The 22,688-nt window shown below is 28.5% G+C and overlaps 3 protein-coding genes across 3 annotated transcripts in view; 2 read left to right on the top strand and 1 right to left on the bottom strand.

The window, feature by feature from the left end:
- The first annotated feature begins 5,144 nt into the window (after positions 1 to 5,144).
- On the top strand, positions 5,145 to 5,944 carry LOC100785936 (ethylene-response factor C3). Its single transcript, XM_003535756.5, has one exon. The coding sequence runs from the start codon at positions 5,346 to 5,348 to the stop codon at positions 5,847 to 5,849; it is 504 nt and encodes a 167-aa protein (XP_003535804.1). The 5' UTR covers positions 5,145 to 5,345; the 3' UTR covers positions 5,850 to 5,944.
- Positions 5,945 to 14,367: 8,423 nt separating this feature from the next.
- LOC100500507 (uncharacterized) lies at positions 14,368 to 15,071 on the bottom strand. The gene has a single exon (NM_001248430.3). The coding sequence runs from the start codon at positions 15,021 to 15,023 to the stop codon at positions 14,682 to 14,684; it is 342 nt and encodes a 113-aa protein (NP_001235359.1). The 5' UTR covers positions 15,024 to 15,071; the 3' UTR covers positions 14,368 to 14,681.
- A 3,156-nt stretch (positions 15,072 to 18,227) lies between these two features.
- The window catches only part of LOC100813763 (serine/threonine-protein phosphatase PP1-like), a gene marked incomplete in the record, with an annotated part of 5,353 nt that continues 892 nt past the window's right edge, over positions 18,228 to 22,688 (top strand). Inside the window, 3 exon segments of the mRNA NM_001255736.1 lie at positions 18,228 to 18,468; positions 20,583 to 21,142; positions 21,237 to 21,437. Coding sequence (NP_001242665.1) covers positions 18,294 to 18,468; positions 20,583 to 21,142; positions 21,237 to 21,437 — 936 coding nt within the window.

The following is a 22,688-nucleotide window of genomic DNA, read 5'->3' as shown; positions in this document are numbered from 1 at the left end:
ATTCAACCAAAAAGAAAATAAATAAACAAAAGATATATACATATTATTTGGATTTCCGTAATTCGAATCAAAAGCATAAGATTACCACTTTTAGTGCATTTTGTCATTCAATTGGCTAAAAAGGTCAAATTAATTATCAAATGTATAGGTGGAAGAAAAATGATTTAAAATGAAAAGATAATAATAAAAAGGCTTTGAACATGTGGATAAAAAGTCATCTTTCTCAGTTTTTGTTTGATGCTTTTTTTTTCCTTCTACTAAAGTCTACTCCTTCACAACTTCCTAATCTCAGCTGGGACATACAAAACAAAGAATAATTTAGTCATTTTTGTGAACAATTTTCTCTATTACGTACATTTGTAATTGAAAAAAAGGAAAAATGGATGAACTAAAGCCTAATGTTGAAAAACTAAATTAATAAAGCTAAGTCCAATAAACTAAACATTACCCTTTCATCTTGGAAAAGTCAAGCAATGCAATTAGGGTCCAAAACTGTTAACATATTCTATAAATTAGAATAATTATGTTTTGGATCTGCATCATTAAATCCAATCCATTAAAATCTAAAAATTAATTCTCACATTCAAATCTTTATCAACCAATGGTGGGAGATTGAAATAGTTAATACAAGATCTTAAATTCAATGTTATTATTATACAACAAAAAACAATTCTTATTGAGTTAAGGAGACGTCTAAAATCCACTTAAAAAACTTGTTAAGTCATGTAAGTATGCATCCCATGTTGCTCTGTAAAGCTAACTTAAAGGATTCTTGTAACCTATGCATACTAGGGACTCTTAAAACATTCTATGAAGATGTTCGAGTGTCCTAATAATGTCTCACCCACACCCAAACAATAACTCAATGGCATTCAAATTTTATAAAATAAACCACGTGCTGAACAAAGGTGGCAAAATAGACTAACTGACCAATCCAATGTAAATTAGCACAATGCAGGTTGCGAGTTATAGCATGTCAGGCAAAAAATAGTTTAGATTCAATTTGGACCTTTAAAATAAAGCACAAACTTTTACTAACTTATTTTTTGAAGACTTTTGGAGGGTTTTTTTGGACTAAACGTACATTGAGTAATGATCAAATTGAACTAAAAGAACTCACATTTAATTTATTCGGTGGGTTCATACTGACCCAATTACACGACCAATTTTTGTTACTTATAATACTAAGTCATAATTATATATTTACAATACCATTTACTTTATTGATTTAAATATTGACTTGTACTTCTACTTAATACCCCTACCTTACCCTATAAATTTTCATCCCAAAGAAAAATACATTGTCAGTTAAAAGTACCTTATTAAATACAGAAAAAATGTATTTTGAATTTACAAAATATTAAATACATTCAAATTTTTATTTATTATTTACTTACATATTATTAGAATGATTAGTAAAATTTTCACCAAAATAAAGATGATTAGTAAAAAAATAGTTATAAAAGATATATATATACATATATCGCGTTATATTTTTTTGTCAACATATCTACATTACAAATGCAGATCGTTATAGAAGATTAGACATAGATTAAAGTAAAGTCAAGCGTCAATTAGACGAATACGACTCGAAAATTGCGCAAGTAAAAAAGCAAAGAGTGTAGTTGGCTATCATTCTTGATGACAAGTTTTCAACCTGAAGTGAACTAAAAACAAGTCAAGCAGATAACACCTCCGAAGATTGTAGAAATTTGTGAGGTCCCCCCCTATAATCTTATTCTGGAATGATGCAACGTTTATAGAAGTTCAAATTGATTTGAACACCTAGAGTTGTTTACATATATTCTCATTTAATCATGGCACTTCACTTTTGCGCCAGTATTCATTGAACCTAAGAATTTTAACAATTTTATTGATGAAATCTGTTAATTGTGCTGATGGGAATGAGAAAGTGAGTGACAAATTTTTCAAGTAGCATTGTACATCTATATGGCGACGACCTATAGTGATGCAACAATTGTAGTAGTCAAATGTCTTCAGTTAGTTTTTTGCCAAACACAAAATGTAAACATCAAAGAACCACCTTCATGCCATTATATATGTTTGTTTGATATTTATTCCTTTCACATAAAAGAATAGAAAATTAAAATTAAAATCTAATTATAGCTTTTATGTATATTGTTAGCATAAGAATTAAACACGATACCAAAAAATTTATGATACTCACGTATATTTAACCAACTAAACTAAATCTTCTTATATACATTTTATATATGAAGTTACTAATGACATTTTCTTTATTTTCGTCAATATTATTGGAATATAATTTATCAAAATAATATAGGTAAAAAGTATAATTGATTTAGCATGTCATATCAGTTCCGTGACTAAAGGTAAAATTTGTAAGTTTTTTTAAAAAATTATGGATAAAATGTGCAAAAATAATTTGTTAGAGATAAAATTCGTTAAAAATTATAAAAATTAAGAGTAAAAAGGATAGTTAAGTCTTATATAAATTTAATTTAAAATAGAAATAAGAGAGAAAATTGAAAGAGATATACAATTGAAAAGATTCAATATGTAGAGAAAAAAATAAAAGTAATTTAAGATGGATTAAAGAAACTCTTTTATTCTAATTACAAAAGCAGCGTGTGAGATATATATCTACAAGATAATGAAGTGAATATTATATATATATATATATATATATATATATATATATATATATATATTATCATCCAATCATAAATCATAAATTTATTGACTCTTATATTATTTTCTCTTGTTTTGATATGGTGTAGGGAAATAATTTAGGAGGGATGAAAATAATTTTGGGTTTTTGAAGAAGGAGAAATAAGATGAAAATAATTTTAAAAATAATTAAGTTTATTATGATATTTTTTGCATATTTTTATTCTCTTTTTATCTTTCTTCTCACATTTTCTTTTGGATGTGTTTGATTGTAAAAAAAAAAGAGAGAGAGAGAGAATGAAAGATAAAAAAAAAATAGAATAAAAATTAAAATGAGTTGGTAAGAAAAAATAAAAGTAAAAAAAATAATTTATGAAAATACTATTATACCATTGTAGCTAAACAACAACCAAGACTAGGAGCACACTAGGTGTTAGGAGGGCTAAACTAAAAAAAAAATGTGAACAATACCTTTTTTTTGCAAATCAGATCACTTTTGAGAAGAAATCTTATTCATCAGGGATTCATGTTTTTTTTTATATATAAATAATTTATCTTGGTACCAAACACCTCTCCAATACTATTTTCCCTTCTCTTCCTTCCTCTTTCTCTCTTTCTTAGCAAACCACTCCCAAGAGTCTCTATGATAGAGTAAGAAAAATAAGATAGATAAAAATAAAGAATGTGAGTAAAAATATATAAAGATATAAATTAAAAATCAAATGAGAAAAAATAATAAAAAAATAATACAATTAATTTTACCAATTTTCAAATTATTTTCATCTTCTTTATCTTTCATCTTTCAAATATTCAAACTTATAATTGAAAGAAGAATTTTATTAATGATAACAATCGTATTAGACTTAAGTATAATTATTTCCCATAAAAATGATACATATAATCTAAACAAAAAACATTCAAACTTATTTTTATCACCTTTAATAAATTATTTTCATTTATCATATCAATTTAGAAGTTAATCAATAACCATTAAACTCAGTTAAAAATGTCTAGTTAAAAATTAGAGTAATTATATTTTGATAATAAAAATTTCAAATAATCAATCAATAATTTTTTTTCTCTTTATTTCTGTTTTCTTATCCCATTATAGCATCAATCAAATTAATTATTTATCTCTTATATTTTCCTTTTTCTATCGTCCAAAGAAACATTTTTCTAAAAATTAGCAAGAGTGAGACTGTAACAGAGACACAGAATAATAGATACTCGGTAAGATTGTGGCATTGTTCAGACTTCAGAGACTCTTGGAAGCATAAATGATTATTTTTTTTATAAATAAAAAATAAATTTACACTGACAGGATTCATTTATTTCATTATAACTTACTTCTTTTGGCTTTAACAGGATTCATTATAACTTACTTCAAAAGCAAAAAAAAAAAAAAACAGTATTCATTATAACTGAGAATTTGCACTGACAGAAACAGAAAAATATATTTAAAATATATATGACGTCATAAATTGAGGTCACCTAGAATGCCCTCTTGGTTTGACAAGGACTACGTTTTTGGACTGATTTTGACGTGTGTGTTCTTTCTTTTCATTTTTATTTAAACATGCAACAAATACATAAAATAAAAAGAGTTTTGACATTTATAGTAATTTTATTTAAGGAGAAAGATCGTCTTTTTTTATGCAAAGACAATTATACCATTTGATTTAAAATAATAGAGTTAATCTAGGTAGGAACAAACTCAACTCACAAAAAAAATGAAAGTTAGAGATAATCTTGACACCTTTATAAGAGCATGAAACGATCTAATTTGCTTACTTCCGAATAAAACTCGCCATAAAGTTATGAAATTGAAGAAGCTTCTATCTAAGTTTGTGATTAATCCTCCAACTTATTGCATTATCAAAAACGTATTTTAATTGATTAGTACTAGACTTAAAAATTAGTCTAAAAATACCCATTATTTATTGTCATAAAAAAAACAACAAAATGTCTACCTGCCACGTTGGTTATGAATATTCTCATTACCATGGGTCTCCAACCGTCAATTATACAACCAATTGACGTGTCAAAGAGCCCACGAAGACTATACTTTTCGCTCCAACTTGTTAAGTTTGAACGAATAAAACACTTTATATATTTAATAAGTAACTTTTTTCTCATATGAATCATAACATGATACATTACATCTTTTATTTCTTTCCTATTTAAGTAACTTTTTTTTATCATCATCATGTTCATGTAAATTATTTACTAATCTGTTGATAATTAACGCTCGTCAGAAATTTATATCTTTAGTAGGATTTGTTTACCACATTTTTTATCTAAAAAATTTAAATTCAATAATTTACTTAAGAATTCATTCCTAATAAGCTAATACCACTCAAACCACCAAGATGTTAGTTACAATTTGAATATTTATCATTATAATATATAAAAATATACTTTTTTTTTCTTTCTTTTATACTATCTTTATATATTTAGGTGAGACAACAAATGTCGATGCAGTAGATAAAAAAGAAACTCATCTAAAATGTGGGTTCACTTAAACTTTTTGTTATTAAAAAAAAAAAGAAGAAGAAGAAGAAGAAAAAACTATCCAAGTGAATGAGCATATCGGATTTGACGGAGAATTATCTCTAGCTATATAAAGGAAGAGTGGGGGGGTTGGAAAACTAATAAAAAAACAGAGCAACTCTGTTTACTCATCTGGTGTTAGAATGGATAGTTCCTCTCATCAGCTCCTCCCCTTCAACGAAAACGACCCAGAAGACATGCTTCTCTATGGCATCATCACTTCATGCCAAGAAAAAAAAGTGACCATCAACCAAGAGCAAGTGAATAAGAAGAGGAGCAGCTTCCGCGGCGTGCGGAGGCGGCCGTGGGGGAAGTTCGCGGCGGAGATAAGAGACTCCACGCGGCATGGCGTGAGGGTGTGGCTTGGGACATTCGACAACGCCGAGGCCGCCGCGCTGGCGTATGACCAAGCCGCATTCTCCATGAGGGGCTCCGGCGCGGTGCTCAACTTCCCCGTGGAGAAGGTGAAGGAGTCTCTTAGAGACATGAAGCTTGATGGATGCTCTCCCGTTGTGGCCTTGAAGAGGAGACACTCCTTGGCTGCTAAGAGGAAGAAGGAAGATGTCCTTGTTTTCCATGACCTTGGGGCTGATTATTTGGAACACTTGTTGATGTGCTCTGATCTACCTAGTACAACCATTGTTTAATCTTTCATGACTTGCCAACAAATAAGCTTCAGCTATTCAGATTTGTTATTGCTTATTTTTATTTAGTGTAATCAATAAAATTATACTTCTAAGTATTACTTGCTTGGTTAATATATCCTATGTACTTTTTTTTAGTGACCATGGTAATTATGGTCATTGATATTTCTTTCTTCTTTTTTTTTTGTGGTGACCATGATGGAGTTATATATCTTGCTGGCACCCGTTTCTTATGTTCTTTTGTTCTTGTATTTTATCATTTATCATTTGTTTTGGTAGAAAGAACATTTGTCATAATGTCATGATACTGATGATCATATAATCTATATTTGAGTTTATCTTTTCGTTTTTGCACTTTCCCTTTAAGTGCAAAATATGTAATGGGACCTTTTTATTTTTTTGCCGTCTTGTAAAGATGAACATACAAGGAATAGCAGTGCTAGTGTGTAAATTAATTATAGTAGTATTACACTGGTCTCTTTTGGATAAATATATAAATTATTACAACTCTTCTACTTATTGTTTTAAAAAACGCAACTGAGCGTCTCTATTTTGTTTTTCTTTAATACACTTGATTAACTGACTTATTTTAAACTTTTACTGTTGAATTAAGACTTTTTATTTCTTAATAGGTATACACTAAGAACATGCTTGGGAGATAAATTTTGAAAGAAATAAATGAAAGAACAGGTTTTAGATTTTTAATAAATATTTTATAAAGAATTATTTTTTCTAAAAATAATTTCCTTATTTTTTTATAGTAACAGAAATAAAATAACAAATTAATTTAACGTATTGATATTTTTTATTTTTATAAATTTTATGCAATTCTCTTAATTTAAACTGAAAAAAAACTGTCTTTCCTTCCTTTTCTTAAAATAATACTTTTTTTACAGACTATTCTTTCAATCATACAATAAGTGTATTCTCTCTCTACTTGATATTCAAAGATTAATTCCTCCATGAAAATTTAGTATAAAAAAATTCAATACTTGGTTGTCTCTTGTCGGACTTTTTATTCGCATTAAATTTAAACGAAATGAAGGTTCGGTGCAGGATTGAAATTAATATATAATTTGACCATTTAAAATACCATTTATCTTTTTGAATTCTAAATTAATAATAATATGTTCATAATTAATCATAAATCACTCTAAAAGTTTTTTTTTATAGGGAATCACTCTAAAAGTGATATAAAGAAAAAAAAGTTTCCCTTAATATACTAAATTATAATATATTTCATCTTTAAAAGTTATACTCCATCCACTACTTTTGAAAAAATTATTTGTATCTTTTTATAAGATTTTTTTTTAATTTTTAGATGTATTAATTATTTTTTCATATAATATTTTTATTTAATTATTTTTTCTTCAAACATTAATGAGAAGTAATTATGTGAATAGAGAGATAATAAAAGAATAATTTTGAAATAATAAATAAATTTAATGTAATTAATTAAATTAATTATTTTTCTTAAAAAACATGAAAAACATGAATTAGTTGAAAAAAAATCTTATAACTAAGTATGGAGGGAGTAATTTCTAAAATTAAAAGAAAATATAATTTAAACATTCATCAGGTAAGAGTTTACTTTTCTAAATTAGTTAAGGTGACTGTAGATTTAGCTCATATCACATTTTAAGTCAATTTGGGATGGTTCAATTCTGCACGATTTAAGCCACGCGTAACCATGCACGGGGTTTCTTATGACTTTTGGCGTCAATTTTGTCTTCAAGCGTGCAAAATTTCAGACTTCTAGCATGGAAACAATTTAATGCAGTAATTTGTGATGAAGCAAGACAAGAAAATAGTGTTTTTATGTGATAATTTTATGATGATAATAATCATCATAAAATTATCAACTCAAATTGATTAACATAAGTGATAATACTTTAAATTTCTTATTCAGATTATTCAAATTTAAAATCGGGATACATATTAAATTAGTATTGAAACCATTACAATATAAGGTGTTTTGGTAAAAGAAAGAATAAGAAAAAAAATACTAATAGAATAGAGTATTTAAATTTTTTTAAAACAAAACTGAAATGCATTAAAAAAAATAAAAATAAAAAAATTATTCGACCATTAACTCATGACAACACATAACAACGATGATTTAGATAATATATATATATATATACATATGTAATTTTTAATATTAAATATTTTATACCAATATCATAATATAAAATAAAAAGTTATCACAAAAATTCCAAGTAATGTTTGATCGATGATGGAAGATGATAGGACCCAATTGATTAACACTTGTATTTTTTTTTAACATGGTATATGACGTGGTACATGCTTCCTTTTCATGATGAGTATGGCAAGCATAGGTCATCAAACTTATCTCTCTGTATGGTTCTGCTCAAAACAAGTGGCATAGATAGCTTGCCATGGTTGGAGGCTAGGTTTGTCTCTCGTGACCATAACTAATTATTTGCAAAATAAAGACTCGAAAACACATTGGTGTGAGAATGGGACCCAAGTGCCAAGGTTTACTTGACGAAAAGGGAATTAAAAATAGCAAGAAAAGGAGAAAAAAAATATATTAGTATTTCATCAGCAATATCAGTTTGTGTAGAAAATGAAAAAGGAAAGGGGAAGGAAAGAGCCCTACTAAGTTGGTGAGATATCTAAAAATGTTATCAAATCCCAACCTGGTTAGTTTAATATTAAACTCTTCTATTGGCCAACTTTTAGAGTCCAACTTTGAAACAAAAGAAGCTTCTTCTGGCAATTGATTTTGGTCTAATTGAAATGGTGGGATACTTGGACCAGAATCCGAAATCTTGTGACTTTTTTTAATTTTAATTCTCACGTGGGTTTTTCTTTATTATTATATACCTTTTTTAATGTTTTACCATTTTCTCTTGGTTTCTCGTTTCAGTGGTCTTAAAATGGAAAATATCAATTTTGTTGTCTTAGAGGAAACTTCCTGGATTTTAAGTGGCATACCCTCTACCTGTGAACTTCTACACAATTTTGGAATACATTTGATATATGGTTTCCCAAAGAAAATGTTATAAAGGTAACCAAAAATTAAAAGTTACATTCTTTTCAAGCAGATATACCTGATATTTATGCAGAATATTTTATCTTGATGATCTAAATTAAGTTATTTCCTCTTGGGTAAATTATGATGATAAATAAGAAGAAATAGCTAAATAGTTTTTATGCAATGCATTTCTGTACCATTCAACTTTTTCTTTTTTTATTAGTTTGAGTGGCTTCACATTGTCATTTGCAGAACAATCCCCAACATCTGCTAATTGCCACGTGTTTTATTATTATAATTTATCAACGATAAAATTTCAAGGTCATGGTCTCATAACAGGTCCAAGTCATGTGAAATGATCAAAATTAAGGTATTTGTTTCATATACGATTAGCATGGTAGTTTGGTATTTATTAGTGGAAATCCATGATTTAACTTTCATTTCCACCCCCGCATAATTAAGTGAATTTGGCTAACATTTCGAAAGAGAAGTACAAATGGTTCAAGTATTCTCATTATATGCTAATCATTAAATCACTAATTAAACTTTGACCCAGAGAAAATAACAATTGGGAGAAGTAGTCTAACGTGAGCTATTTAGAAATATCAAATATTTCGGCATGGGCTTATTCGGCTAGCCTTAATTAATAGACATGAGTTGGAAAATAGATTAGCCCATGGCTTATTCGGCTAGCCTTTTGTGCTAAATGATTGTCGAAGTTAGGCTTAAATGGCAAAATTGCAACTCGGGCTCCAAAGTCCAATTAATCTTTGAAGAAATTCAATTTTAAATGAAAACTCTTATTAATTTATTCACGAAAATGAGTGAGAATTTCTTGTATTGCACCATGCATAAGTTGCTCAAAAGAAAAGCAAGCATCACTAACAAACTATGCTGAAGTCCAGTCATTGGTCAGTGATAATCGCCATAAATTCCTATGTTTTCTTGTTATTTTGGACTAATTAATCATATGTCTTGTGCTTTTAAATTTTATTTATGCCCATTATTTGAGTAAAGTTTGAATAAAAAGCAAGGTTTAACTAGGATTTACTACTTCTAAAAAAAACTAGGATTTAGTAGTTAATGTCTTTTATGTTTAATCTTGATTTATTTTCTTGTGTTTTGTAGCAACTTCACCGAAGTAAGGACTGACCAATAGGATGTTATGGATCCATGGGATCGAAGTCCAGAGCCTTATAGGTTTTCTAGAGGAAAAATGTTTTTGGAAGTTTTGATGTCTTAAGATCTATGGGACCTGCATATCTTTTGTCAAGCTAATAATATTTCTCTCAAATATGAGTCTCATTAGCATGATAGTATTTTCCTCAGGTGAAAATCATTATCATTCATAAATATTTTATGGTAATCATTAGAACTCACATATTCTAAATATTTGTACTGTCACTCTACTCATAAACACGTTTCTTAGATCCACCGTCAAAAAGACTTTTAATATAAGAAATTCTCAACACAAACTATGTTCAGATGCACTTACATTCCAACACACACTATGACTTTATATTGATTTTTATACAAGGTGTTTTTAATTTCCTTTGTACTTTGTAGATGCACACACAATATATATACTGGATCTATTTTCTCAAGTACAAATCTGATAACTTTACTTAAAACTCATAGAAACATAATCCAATTATACCAAAGTATAGTATATTCAAATTGATTGGGGATGGGAGTTTCACCCCTTATCCAAAATTCTCGTGGAACAATTAATTCTCAAAAAATAGACTTAATTGCTTGTCCAAACATTTCGCATCAAATCAATTTGGCTGTAGAGTTAAAATTAGAAGTATTACTTTACTTAAAAATGGACTGATTTAATAAGAGAGATATTAGTTGGGTGTTAAATACAAAATTAAAGATACCTTATGGTTATAAAAAAAAGATCAATTGAAAGAAAACATAGGCAAATGTATAAATAGAATTAGCTTCACAGGCACAGACCTCCCTCCCCCACACTTGTTAGGACCATACAGCTTCCACTCAGACAGTTCACTTAACCAATTAACAAATTAACTTCCCTGCATGTCTAGTTAACCTCACCTCTCATGCATCATGCTCTTTATCAAACTATACCAATATATGCAAAACTTTCAAAAACTTTAGTAGTGCATACTTCCTTTACTCCGACCATATAGTTAATAGTTAATAGTTAATAATCACAAATTAGAGTTTCAATCTACTAGTGTGTGTAAGTGTCTTTGGCATCTCACTTATTCTCGCCTCAACATAAATGACAGGAGTAGCTATACAAAGTCTTGGTCAGGTGTATATCTCTAAAATGTTTTGTTTGATAAATTAGTATCAGTTTCCTTATAATTTTCTCTTCAATAAGTGCCCCTACATATTGTGTCGATTAATACTTAAAAAATATTTAAAATAGCAAATACATTTAATTTTGGAGTGCGAAGCTGCATTTTTTTTTTGTTGAAAGGAGTGAAGCTTGTTAGATCCAAGTATATGAAAGTGTTAATATTTAACAAGTGACCCCTTTGTTTGTTATTGATCATGGACGTAATGATTAAGAAAATTTACAAGACTATCCCTATTTATCTTAATTTTATAATAAAAAAGTATTATATAATACAAGTTATAAAATAAAGCGAATTCGACGTCGTTTTTATAACCATTGGAAACATCAATTTTATAATTTTACAACGACGTACCTATTTACCCCTTTTTGTAAAGCGAATTCGACGTCGTTTTTAACAAAAACGTCGTTGAAATATTTGAGTTATATTTACTAAAGTGTCATTGCCTTATAAACAAAGACGTTGAAATATTTAAGTTATATTTGCAGTAGTATATTTTAGAACAATTGATTATCAGCCGTGGATATTTTTCAACAACAGCTATATGCAGATATAAAATGATAACTTGTACATTCAAACTATGCAACTGCCAATATTAGAAAGTCAAATTAATTAAACTTTGCAGCACAAGCTCATTCTCAAAGTCGTTTTCAAGAAATTTCAAAACTATTCAGTGCAAGAGTTAATTTGTGATATTGGTTAAAGCTTACGGTCTAGAAGGCACGCTAACCTCAATTTCTCTACTTACTCTCACTGACAGACAAGCCCTTTAATTTGTACATAAGTTTGGAAATAAAATAGGAGAGTATACAAGGTTTAGTTTATTACTAGAAGTAATAGCTAGGTAGCTTATATGTATTGTGTCTCTTTAAGTATTAGTTACTTTATTACAAGGTAATTTGAAAAGAGAATAGGCTTGGCGTATGTTAGGCTTAGTTTTGATTGTTCTAAAGTGAAGGAAGCTGGCACAACGACAAAGCTTTTTTTGGTAAAAAAAAAACATTTTTGAATAAAATAAGTAATTTTTTACTTTTCTAGTATGTTTGTCTAAATTGTATTTTTTTTATAAAAAAAATTAAGAAGCAAATTTTATCTACTTAAAAATCATTTTTTTAATTTTTTTTTTTTAAAGTTTAAACAAAGTGGTCGATCATAAGTCATAACCATTGATTAAAATATCAACATTTAAGATTGTAATTAAATACATCGATATACATAACGAACTATGAAAGCACTTTGTAAAGTTAAGCTTAATCCATTTCTCAAATGTAAGGTCTTAGGGTGGTTTAGCTACTTCATTTAAGTCCTTTCGTAAGGCTTTGGTTTTGTTTAGCCTCCGCAAAATTTAGTATTAGCCTTTTTTTTTAATTTAAAAGAATTTGTAAATAAATCAACAAAACTTACTCTTGTACATAAGATAATTAATTTAAACTTACATGTAAGTTAACGAATTTAAATTTTTAAATATATAGAAGAAAACAAATTTAATTAGTTAGTGACTGAATTTAGTGATGTAAATGGTTTTTTCTTCACTAATTTTATTTCTCACAGTATTCACAAATCTCATTATAAAAAATTTAATCCATTCTTCTTCTTATTATTATTATTATAAACCAATCTATATATTAGATCAAAATAACTTCTTGAATAACTTATAACCTAACATATTTACTCTTTTAGGAAAAATTTGACTAAATTATTTAATAAATAGATTTCACTATGCCTGTGAGTTAATATAAATTAGGTCATAAAGCTCGTATTACTTTGAATGAGAATTAAGGAATGGACAATCTTAGCCAATTCATTATCAACTGTTTCCTCTCCTATGCTTTAAGTTCTCCGCTTCCCTAACAAGCTTTTTGGATTGAAATGAAAATGTTAGCAATACATTTTTTTAATGAACTGCACTATTTTCTATTGATTAAAATTTGTTGAAAATCATAAAAATTAGTAAGTCTTAATTACTTATTTAATTAGTATCATTCATGATAATTTCATATTTTTCAATAAATGTTAACCAATAACCATAAATGTTTTGAAATATTTATTATGCTAAGCATTCCTTAGACTGAAATTAATTAAGTCCCTCTTCTTGTAACAAATCAAGATTTAGTTAGTGTAAAATTAGTAAATAGTTTGGAATTATGTGATCTGATCAATATTCATCTGATATATTATTAATTTTATTATCTCAAATTAAAAATTATGATTATATTTAGTAAAATTAACTAAAAAATTAGCTATAAGCTATTTGGTAAGTGAAAGTTATAAAATTATCTTATTGAATCATAAATATTTAGTAAAATTATATATTGAAGTAATGAACATGTAAAATTATATAATGAACATATTTATGTAATGTTTTTATACAAATTTTAATTTAATTTTCTTGATAAAAATATATTTTGTAGTATTTATAATTTTTCATTAAATTAATTTTAAACACTTTTTATTTATAAAATATAAAAAAACTACATTAACTTATTATATATCACAGTCAATATCATATATAATGAAAAAGTAAAAAGGAGAAAATCCTATCCTATGTAAAAAAAGGTAATTTTTTTACCTTAAATAGAAAAGATTAAAAAAAATCTAATAAATGTGTGAGGACAAAAAGTGAATGAATATAAATACATAAAAGGTAAAAGTTAGCATTTTAATAAATATTATTTTAAGTAGTGTTTCAAAAATGTTAAAAATCATTAACATATACTTGTTTACCAAGCTGTGAAACAAGATTTTCATCTAATAAAAAAATTAAAAATTAATTAAAATATTTTATTAAACATATTCATTAGTTATGTGAAGATTGACCAAAATCATATGATGTTGAGAATGTAATAGTTCTGTGAAAAGAAAAAAATGGAATAATTAATTCATCTACTTCATGCAGTCTTTTCCCATGCATTTAATTACATTCTAAACGGTTGATGTGTGTGTTTTCAAATGCCGTTTTATTTTGTATTTTTTTTTTCTGATACTTAAGTATATTCTGAGTTGATGGTTGATCCTTTGGATGAGCACTCTTAAATAGCTCGGCTTAAATGCTTTTTAAAATTTGTGTTGCCAAAGTGTCCTAAAGTGAAGCAACATCCAGAGATTGAATATATATAACGCATGCATATTTTTAGTTTCATAAATTAAACATTGCACACACGCACTAATGTACATACTCAAGATCAACGATGATGGAAATACGTAATAATTCATTTCATAAATAATAGTTTGTCACCCTAGTTGACAAAGCTGCAAAGAAAATTAAGGAAATGATAACATATATGATTGCATACATGTAGCATGTGCATCTTTATTTCAACCAAATACAAAGCCAAAGTGACCAAAGCAAAAACAACCACACTAATACAAGAAAATAACATCGGATTAATGCATGCCTTTATTTCAAGAGCCAAGAGATTGGACTCTAATTGATTAAACCATATACTCTAATATATTTTCACAAGAGTGCATGCATGGTAGTACGTAGCAGCTTCACTAGATTAATTAATTTCCCGAAGGAGGATGCTTCTTGTGGGGAGGCTTATAGTGACCATCCTTGTTTTCTACTTTCGAAGGTTCATTTTGTGTGGTAGGAGGCCAGTGTTTTTTAGGTGGGTAGTGATGGTGATGATCATGACCATCCTCCACCTCAGTGTTCTCCTTGTTTTCTACGTTTGAAGGTTCATTTTGTGTGGTTGGAGGCCAGTGTTTTTTTGGTGGGTGGTGGTGATGGTGATCATGACCATCTTCCACCGAAAGAAAACGACGATCAGCAAGGGAAGTAGTGGCCAGAAAAGCCATCCCTAGTATTACTAGGAGGAAAAGGGACATGTATTTGGGAGACATATTTTGGCTAGTATTACTTGGTTTTTCTATATGTTCTAGTGATGGTGCAAATACAAGAGCAATATCATGCCCACTTTATAGCGTTGTTCAACCTATCTTCTAATGAAACGTGTCATTTTTAATGCAATGTTGGTGGAACATTACAATCAAGGTTAAGATCTAGATTTTATTGTTTGACTTTTACTCATCTAATGAAATGAAGGATAAGGTTAATCCCAATTGAAATCAATGATCAGTTTGATGAAAGTTTGACCCATTCCTCAAATTGTCTTTGGCGTGGGATATTGAGGGTAGTAATTTTGTTATTTAATTTATTAGTGAGCATTTCTTTTATGGCTAGATTTTTTAGTCTTGCGACAAAAGAGAAAAAAAAATTTCATTTTTATTATGAAGAATAAAATAATTAATTTCATGTATATTTTTTTTACTTAAGTAAATAATAATTTTACCTTGAATTAATATTTAATCCTAGTGGAGGGGTAAAAAATATTTATTTTTATTTGAAAAAAATTCTCTTTGAGTAAAAATATACATATACCCTCCTCTTACTCATTATCACACTCCCTCTCAATGATCCATTCATTTATGTTTGTTAATTTTTTTCATTATCAAAATTTGCATTCACGTGTCAATTTTTATTTATCACCAATCTCATGAATTTGACTTACAATAATTTTTTGTTCATGGTCAATTGTTTCTTACATGTATGTGGTGTAGATAGGTATATCTATATTTTGGGTCATAAATGATTAGTAAAGGAGTAATGAGAGAGGTTTTGTTATGGAAATATGAGATATATAACATTTTTTTATAACATAATAAGGATATTTTAGTAATTATAATATATATTTCTAGGAAAAAATAATTTAATCAAACATATGTCTTAATTATTCCTAGGAATATAAAATTTTTTTCAACTGAATTTATAATTAACCGAACATATTTTTATCAAATACTCATAAATAACATTCCCATGTTTTATTAAATACCCAACTACCCAATAAACTAAGTTATTGAACACAAATGGTTAATGCAGTGAAGTTAATATTGAATCATTCAAGTACTATCCGAGTTTTACCCTTTAGTCGAACTTTAAATTAATCAAAAAAAATTTCCTCTAATGAACCATAGAGTTAAAAAAAACATAACATACTAGCAAAATAAAATGTGATGAAGTTAAAAATTAAGTGGACATCCTAACCCATGTCAACTCTCTTTTTTAAGGTAGGAACTTTTGTGGTTGGAATAATTTTACTCAACTAACTAAATTAGACTCTCTTATTAACCATTTCAATTCTTAATCTCATGTACATTGAGTATGTTTGAAATATTTCAGTTAGTTTCTAACTTTTTTTATTAGTTGAAAAGTTTATTTAAATATTTGGTAAACAAAATTTTTTAGTAGTTTTTTAGTAATTTCTAACGCTTTTTTAAATACTAATTGAAGTAATATTTTTTAAAATATTAATTTTTAACTTCTAACTTTTTATATTTTCTTTTCTTTTATTCTTAATACATTTATCAATTTTCATGATTACCTTTTTAAATAAAGGAAAAAGTATATGTTTAGTTTCCGAAGTTTCATATCATTCAATTTAGTCTATGTACATTATTAAAAATGTATTTTTAGTCCTCCCTTGCATATGATGTTGACGTTGTTTATTACGTGGCACATAGATTATATGTTGGTAATTTTTTTTATAAATGTGATAATTTATTATTCCAGGAGGTATTTTGAATTAAAATTTTTATAGAAACTAAATGTTTTATTTTTGAAGAGAATCAAAATAGAAAGAAACTTCACTCTTGCTCGATTGCTTTCTTCGTGCGCTCGACTCTATACGAAATACAAAGAGGGACTCTCATCCTTATTCGAAAACTACAATCAATAAACAAACAAAATCAAAACAAGACACATGAACATATTTACAACACAAACTATGGACGAATGAAAGTGGAAACCAAAATAGAGATGAAACCATTAAAAGTTAGGGTATGATGTGTTTGGGGGAGAGATTTGATAACTTCTTTTAAAATAAAAATAGTCAAATTTTCACATAATTTTAATTTTTTTAGAAAATAAAAAACATACATCTGAGGATATGAAAGTTTAAGAACTAAAAACAATATTTAATGAAAGTATGTGAACTAAAAACATATTTTTTCCTTAAATAAATCACAATTTTATTACTCTTATATCATTTTACACTTTTTTGTTATTCCAACAATTAATTTTACCGAACACTTATAATATAATAATATAATTTTTCAGTTTGTCATTACCAACTTTCAGTTATTAACTAGGTTTTCAATTTCTAACTAACCCGTTTTATGAAAAGAAATTAAAGAAATACATCAATTAATCACAGCCACCAAAGAAAATTCTTTGACGCGTTCATTTGTGATTAGAATTTACTATTTTGAGAGATTTGCTTGGCCCCATAGTGTGGCAAGTGCAATCCAAGGAGTTCTTTGAATTTCATGTTCCTCATCATTTTTTTTCTAAATCAGATATATCTTTTAAGGGAAATTCTATTTGAATTGGATAACTAGGATCAAGAGGAGATAAAACTATTTAACACAATTGATCTAGGTGCTTGATGATACTGTAAATTCACACTTACTACAAATTAAGAAATAAAAGAAATACTAATAAAAATAATTGAAATTAATCCAGTCAAAAAAGAAATTGATTGGAATTAATTTATGAAAAATTACATAACTTTGTGGGTCTAACCTCATGAACTATACTCATAATTTTATAGTTCTTAAAAAAATAAAAACAAATAATAAAGAGTATATGAGAAAGAATACTTAAATATTATGCAGTAATCACTAACACCACTAAACCACACTTCACTTTGCTCTTCATTCGCTATTAATTCCCTCAACTTATTCTTCATTCTTTCCTTCTCTCCATAATGAGTCTTTATATGTGTTATAGTTTTGTTTAAACTTTAAAGTCTACTCTTTCCTCCGACCGAATATATTCTTGTCCTTCCCAATTCAACTGCCACCACTCGTTTCCAAGAACCTCCAGCATTAACAGAACCAAAAGTGACCCTCAAAAGATTATATATATCAAAAACCAAAGCATCGATTCCCTTGTTTGAGTTGAAGTTATGTCCGTAGTTTTTAAGATATGATATGCTACTTATATAAGACTCAACAACATAAACTTCTTGGTCTTTATTCTTCTAAGCATTTTTTTCTCCTCTTGCTTTGATCTTGTTCTTTGCTTAAATTTCTTATCTTTGAGTAGCCAAAGGAATGGAACGTGGGGTTCTTGATGGTATCATCAATAGGCTGCTTCAAGTCAGAGGGAGACCTGGGAAACAGGTTCAGCTTTCAGAGGCAGAAATCAGGCAACTTTGTGCGGTTTCCAGAGATATCTTTTTGAAGCAGCCCAATCTATTGGAACTTGAGGCCCCAATTAAGATATGCGGTATCTATTTGCCAACCCCGTTTTATTTTTCTTTATGTTTTTTAGTCACTTATTAGTTTCTTAGTCAATTTTAGTATATCACTATGCTTTATATATAATATGCTGATATTAGAATCTATACATGACTTCATGTATATTATTTAAATCTCCAATACTAGACTGATCCTACTAGGCTTATGTCTTGCATATACGATGTGACAAAAAAATAGATTGAAAGAAATAATAAATGTTAATGGGTGTTTATAGGTGTCCAAAATAAAAAATACTATTCTATTTTATGTATGTGTATTAAATAAAGATAAAAAAGTAAGAGATAAAGAACGATTAATTATTTTGCATGTCTTCATTTTTATACAAAATTTTCAATTAGGTTTCTAAACCTATTTTTTCTTCTTTTAATTAGGTTTCTAAACTTTTATTTTGTTTTCATTTCAGTCCTCATTTCAAATCTTCCTTATGAAAAATTAATCACAAACACTTTATTAGAGGTACAAATAGTAGATTAGTACTTTTGAAGTATATTATAAACACAGCTGAATTAATTGTGAAAGATTTCTACAAAGTCTCAACCTCAGCATGTTAATTCAATTCAAATAGTCTATCACAAGCCTAATTGTTTGGTCATGGAGAAAGTTGAAACTCTCACAACTGATTAAGTTCATTGTATGTACGTGTTTGTAGTTAATTTTTAACTAGGACAATTAGACATGAGGATCCAATCGGAAAAAAAAGTTCAAATACCCAATTAAAAGAAAAAAAATCAGGGAAAGAATGAAATTTTATAAAAATATGAAGAACTACATATTAATTTAACCTAAAAATAATTTATATACATGTCAATTTTTTATGCTCAAATAATTGAACTGAACAAAATATTGTCCATGGTTGCTTTAATTTATCAGCAAATGGAAGTAAACATAATTGTTGGATATTAGAGTGCTACTGATTGTAGAGTATGAGAGTATCGGGTCTTTATTAGAATATTTAGAAGATGTGTTGATCTAAATTGAAGAACGGAAGCAATTCATGTCTCTTAAACATCTGGTCCTGGATTTTATCTCGAGATTAACAAGTAAGAAAAAGAATATGGTTAAGAAGGGTTTTCACTTTAGCACCTAACAGTAGTTAGGGATTAAAATCTCTTACCTGTTGAGTGGAAGAATAGTCAGAATACTCTAGGAAACCGAAACAGTTAGAAAATTTAGTTTCTGAGATAACCTCTAAAATTTCTGGGGCTTAGTTATACAACTTATATTTTACTTTTTGGGAATGTTAAGTTGTCACTTCTGCTTCTTGTTTGTTGTACAAGTTTTGAATCATCCACTTTAGATTTCTTGATTGCTTCACAAAATTATTCTCAGTTCAACTTTTGATATATTCTCGAAACTTTATACCTATACCAACTACCCTGCACCAAAATTATCTTCACTATGAATTTAATTAAGCAAAATTCAAGAAAATAGATGTCATGAAGAGGTGAATATGTGAAGGCCCAAAATGAAGTATACTAATTAAATGATATCTGTTTAGGGAATGAAACTGCCTCTTCTACTTTCTAGGCAAATGTATTGCAGAATTTCACTTATAAATAATAAGACAAGAAATTTGCGCCTTCACAATTTAAGTATCTGATTGAGAAGCTCTGTTTGTTGGTATATTTTTACAATATACAATGTATTCAATGTATTTAAGCTGAAGGGTATTTAGTCAATGAGTTCTTGAACTACATGTTTTTGTGCAATTTTAACTGAAGATGACCAAACACACCGTGTTCATCACCCATTTTCATTGTTAAATGCATCAAAGTTGCTCCAAGGGCAATGCCATGAAATGCCAGTTTTATTTACTCTGTTTCCAGAATTAATAACTATGGTTACCTGAATTCCTTCGTTGGCTAGTAGGTACTGCTTAAACTTTGTTTATTTTCATTTCATATGTTACAGTTTTATGCCAATCTTCTCACTAAGAGACTAGTGGCTATGAAGTCCATCTTCAAATGGTAATTTTTCTTAGGATTATGGCAAAATGGCACATGATTTTCTTCAGTCAAAAAAAAATCTTTATTAATACAAGGTAGGAACTAATATTATTGTTTCATATCACTATGTTACCAGGAGACATCCATGGTCAATATTCTGACCTTCTGAGACTATTTGAGCATGGTGGATTTCCTCCTCGCTCCAACTACTTATTCTTAGGCGATTATGTCGATCGTGGAAAGCAAAGCCTTGAAACTATGTGTCTTCTTTTGGCCTACAAGATAAAATACCCTGAGAACTTCTTCCTTCTTAGAGGCAACCATGAATGTGCTTCTGTAAACCGCGTATACGGCTTCTATGACGAATGCAAACGAAGATTCAATGTCAGGCTGTGGAAAATATTCGCAGATTGCTTCAACTGCATGCCTGTGGCAGCTATCATTGAGGAAAAGATTTTCTGTATGCATGGTGGACTCTCTCCTGAATTGCACAATCTAAGTCAGATTAGTAGTTTGCCGCGTCCAACAGAAGTACCTGAGAGTGGTCTACTATGTGATCTCTTGTGGTCTGATCCTAGTAAAGACATTGAAGGTTGGGGAGAGAACGACCGTGGAGTTTCATATACTTTTGGTGCTAGCAGGGTCACAGAATTTCTTGGAAAGCATGATCTAGACTTGATTTGTAGAGCACACCAGGTTTCATATGCATTTTTTTTTTGTGAAGTTTGAGTATGCAATTGTAGAAAGAGTTCAAGTATAGCATAAACTTCTTGTGTGTTTTCTTTTGTAGGTTGTTGAAGATGGATATGAGTTTTTTGCCAATAGACAACTTGTGACTATCTTTTCTGCACCTAACTACTGTGGAGAATTTGACAATGCTGGAGCAATGATGAGTGTTGATGAGACACTCATGTGCTCTTTTCAGATACTAAGGCCTGCGGAACACAGAAAGCCTAAGTTTGCTTTTGGGAGCAAAACTACATTCAAGGCTAGTACTTCTAACAAAAATCTTGGTATTTTAGTTCTTGAATCCAGAATTTGCAATGATAAATGATTGAAACATTTTTTTGGTAGTTTCTTCATGTTGTTGCTAATGACATAAGGTGAGATTGCTGACTAGTATAACTATATTCAGGAAAGATTATTGGCACACAATTTGCAGTAGGGAATGGTGGGAGTGGTTTCTGGGCATAGTTAGTCATAAATGATTTAATTAAGCCTGACCAGTTCTCTGATTTGTACCTGACCATATTAAAATTGTTATTTTGCAATGTTTCTGAAATTACAGATTCTGTAAAGATCAAAAACATGTATTGTATCTGACATGCCCTCATATACATGATATATGAATGTCATAGTCTAAATTATATTCTTAAGTTTATACATGCAAATGACCAAACAGACACTTTTAAGATAACTTTTAGTCTTAACGATTTTCTTGATTCAGATTTTGGTCTCTATTATTTATTATTTTTTGTCATAGAGGCATAGACCCCAAACTTTTCACACCCTTATAAATCTTGGTCCCTGAGGGACCAGCACTTCTATAAATTTAACTATAAGAAGTCAAGGACCAATCTTTTATCAATATGGACCATTTACTTTTAGATAAATCAAAACCATAACAAGACCAAAACCCAAATATAGGAGCCAACACTCATTCTTACGGACCAAAAGCCAAATAAGTGAAAATATAGAAACCTAAATCCAAACTAGAGAAAACTCTGGGAAATTAAATGTAGTAATAGAAAAAAGGTTTATGTAACTAGAGGAAGATCTACATTAGTTAAACCAAGGGGTCTCTAACTCGGTTGGTTACTTAATTGAGCAAAGTGTGTAAATGTTATAAATCTTTTGATACTTATATTTGATTCTTGCAGATAAAAAAATTAGCTAAGAGTAATTTTGCATATAATATATGAATATACAGTAATTCACCCTACTAATATTATCTCAATATTTTGATAAAATGATAGAAAATAAGTTAGATTATGTTAAATTTAGTTTAAATCAATATATTATTGAAGTTTAACAAGTACTAAAGAATATCATGTTTATTATTGATTTTAACTGTGATATTTGCACATTATTGTCAATAATCAATATACCATTGTCCATCACTTCCTTTGCCGACAATAAAACAAGAGAAACAACACATTCCAACTTTTAAATAAGAAAACTGCAAAAGTGGTTTATAGAATTTGGTGTGCAAATAACACAACCCTTGTTATTATGAGTGTGC

Source organism: Glycine max, chromosome 10, assembly GCF_000004515.6.
Source record: "Glycine max cultivar Williams 82 chromosome 10, Glycine_max_v4.0, whole genome shotgun sequence".
NCBI classification, from domain to species: domain Eukaryota; kingdom Viridiplantae; phylum Streptophyta; class Magnoliopsida; order Fabales; family Fabaceae; genus Glycine; species Glycine max.
Note: the sequence above shows the minus strand (reverse complement) of the source record. Positions and strands in the feature narration are given on the sequence as shown.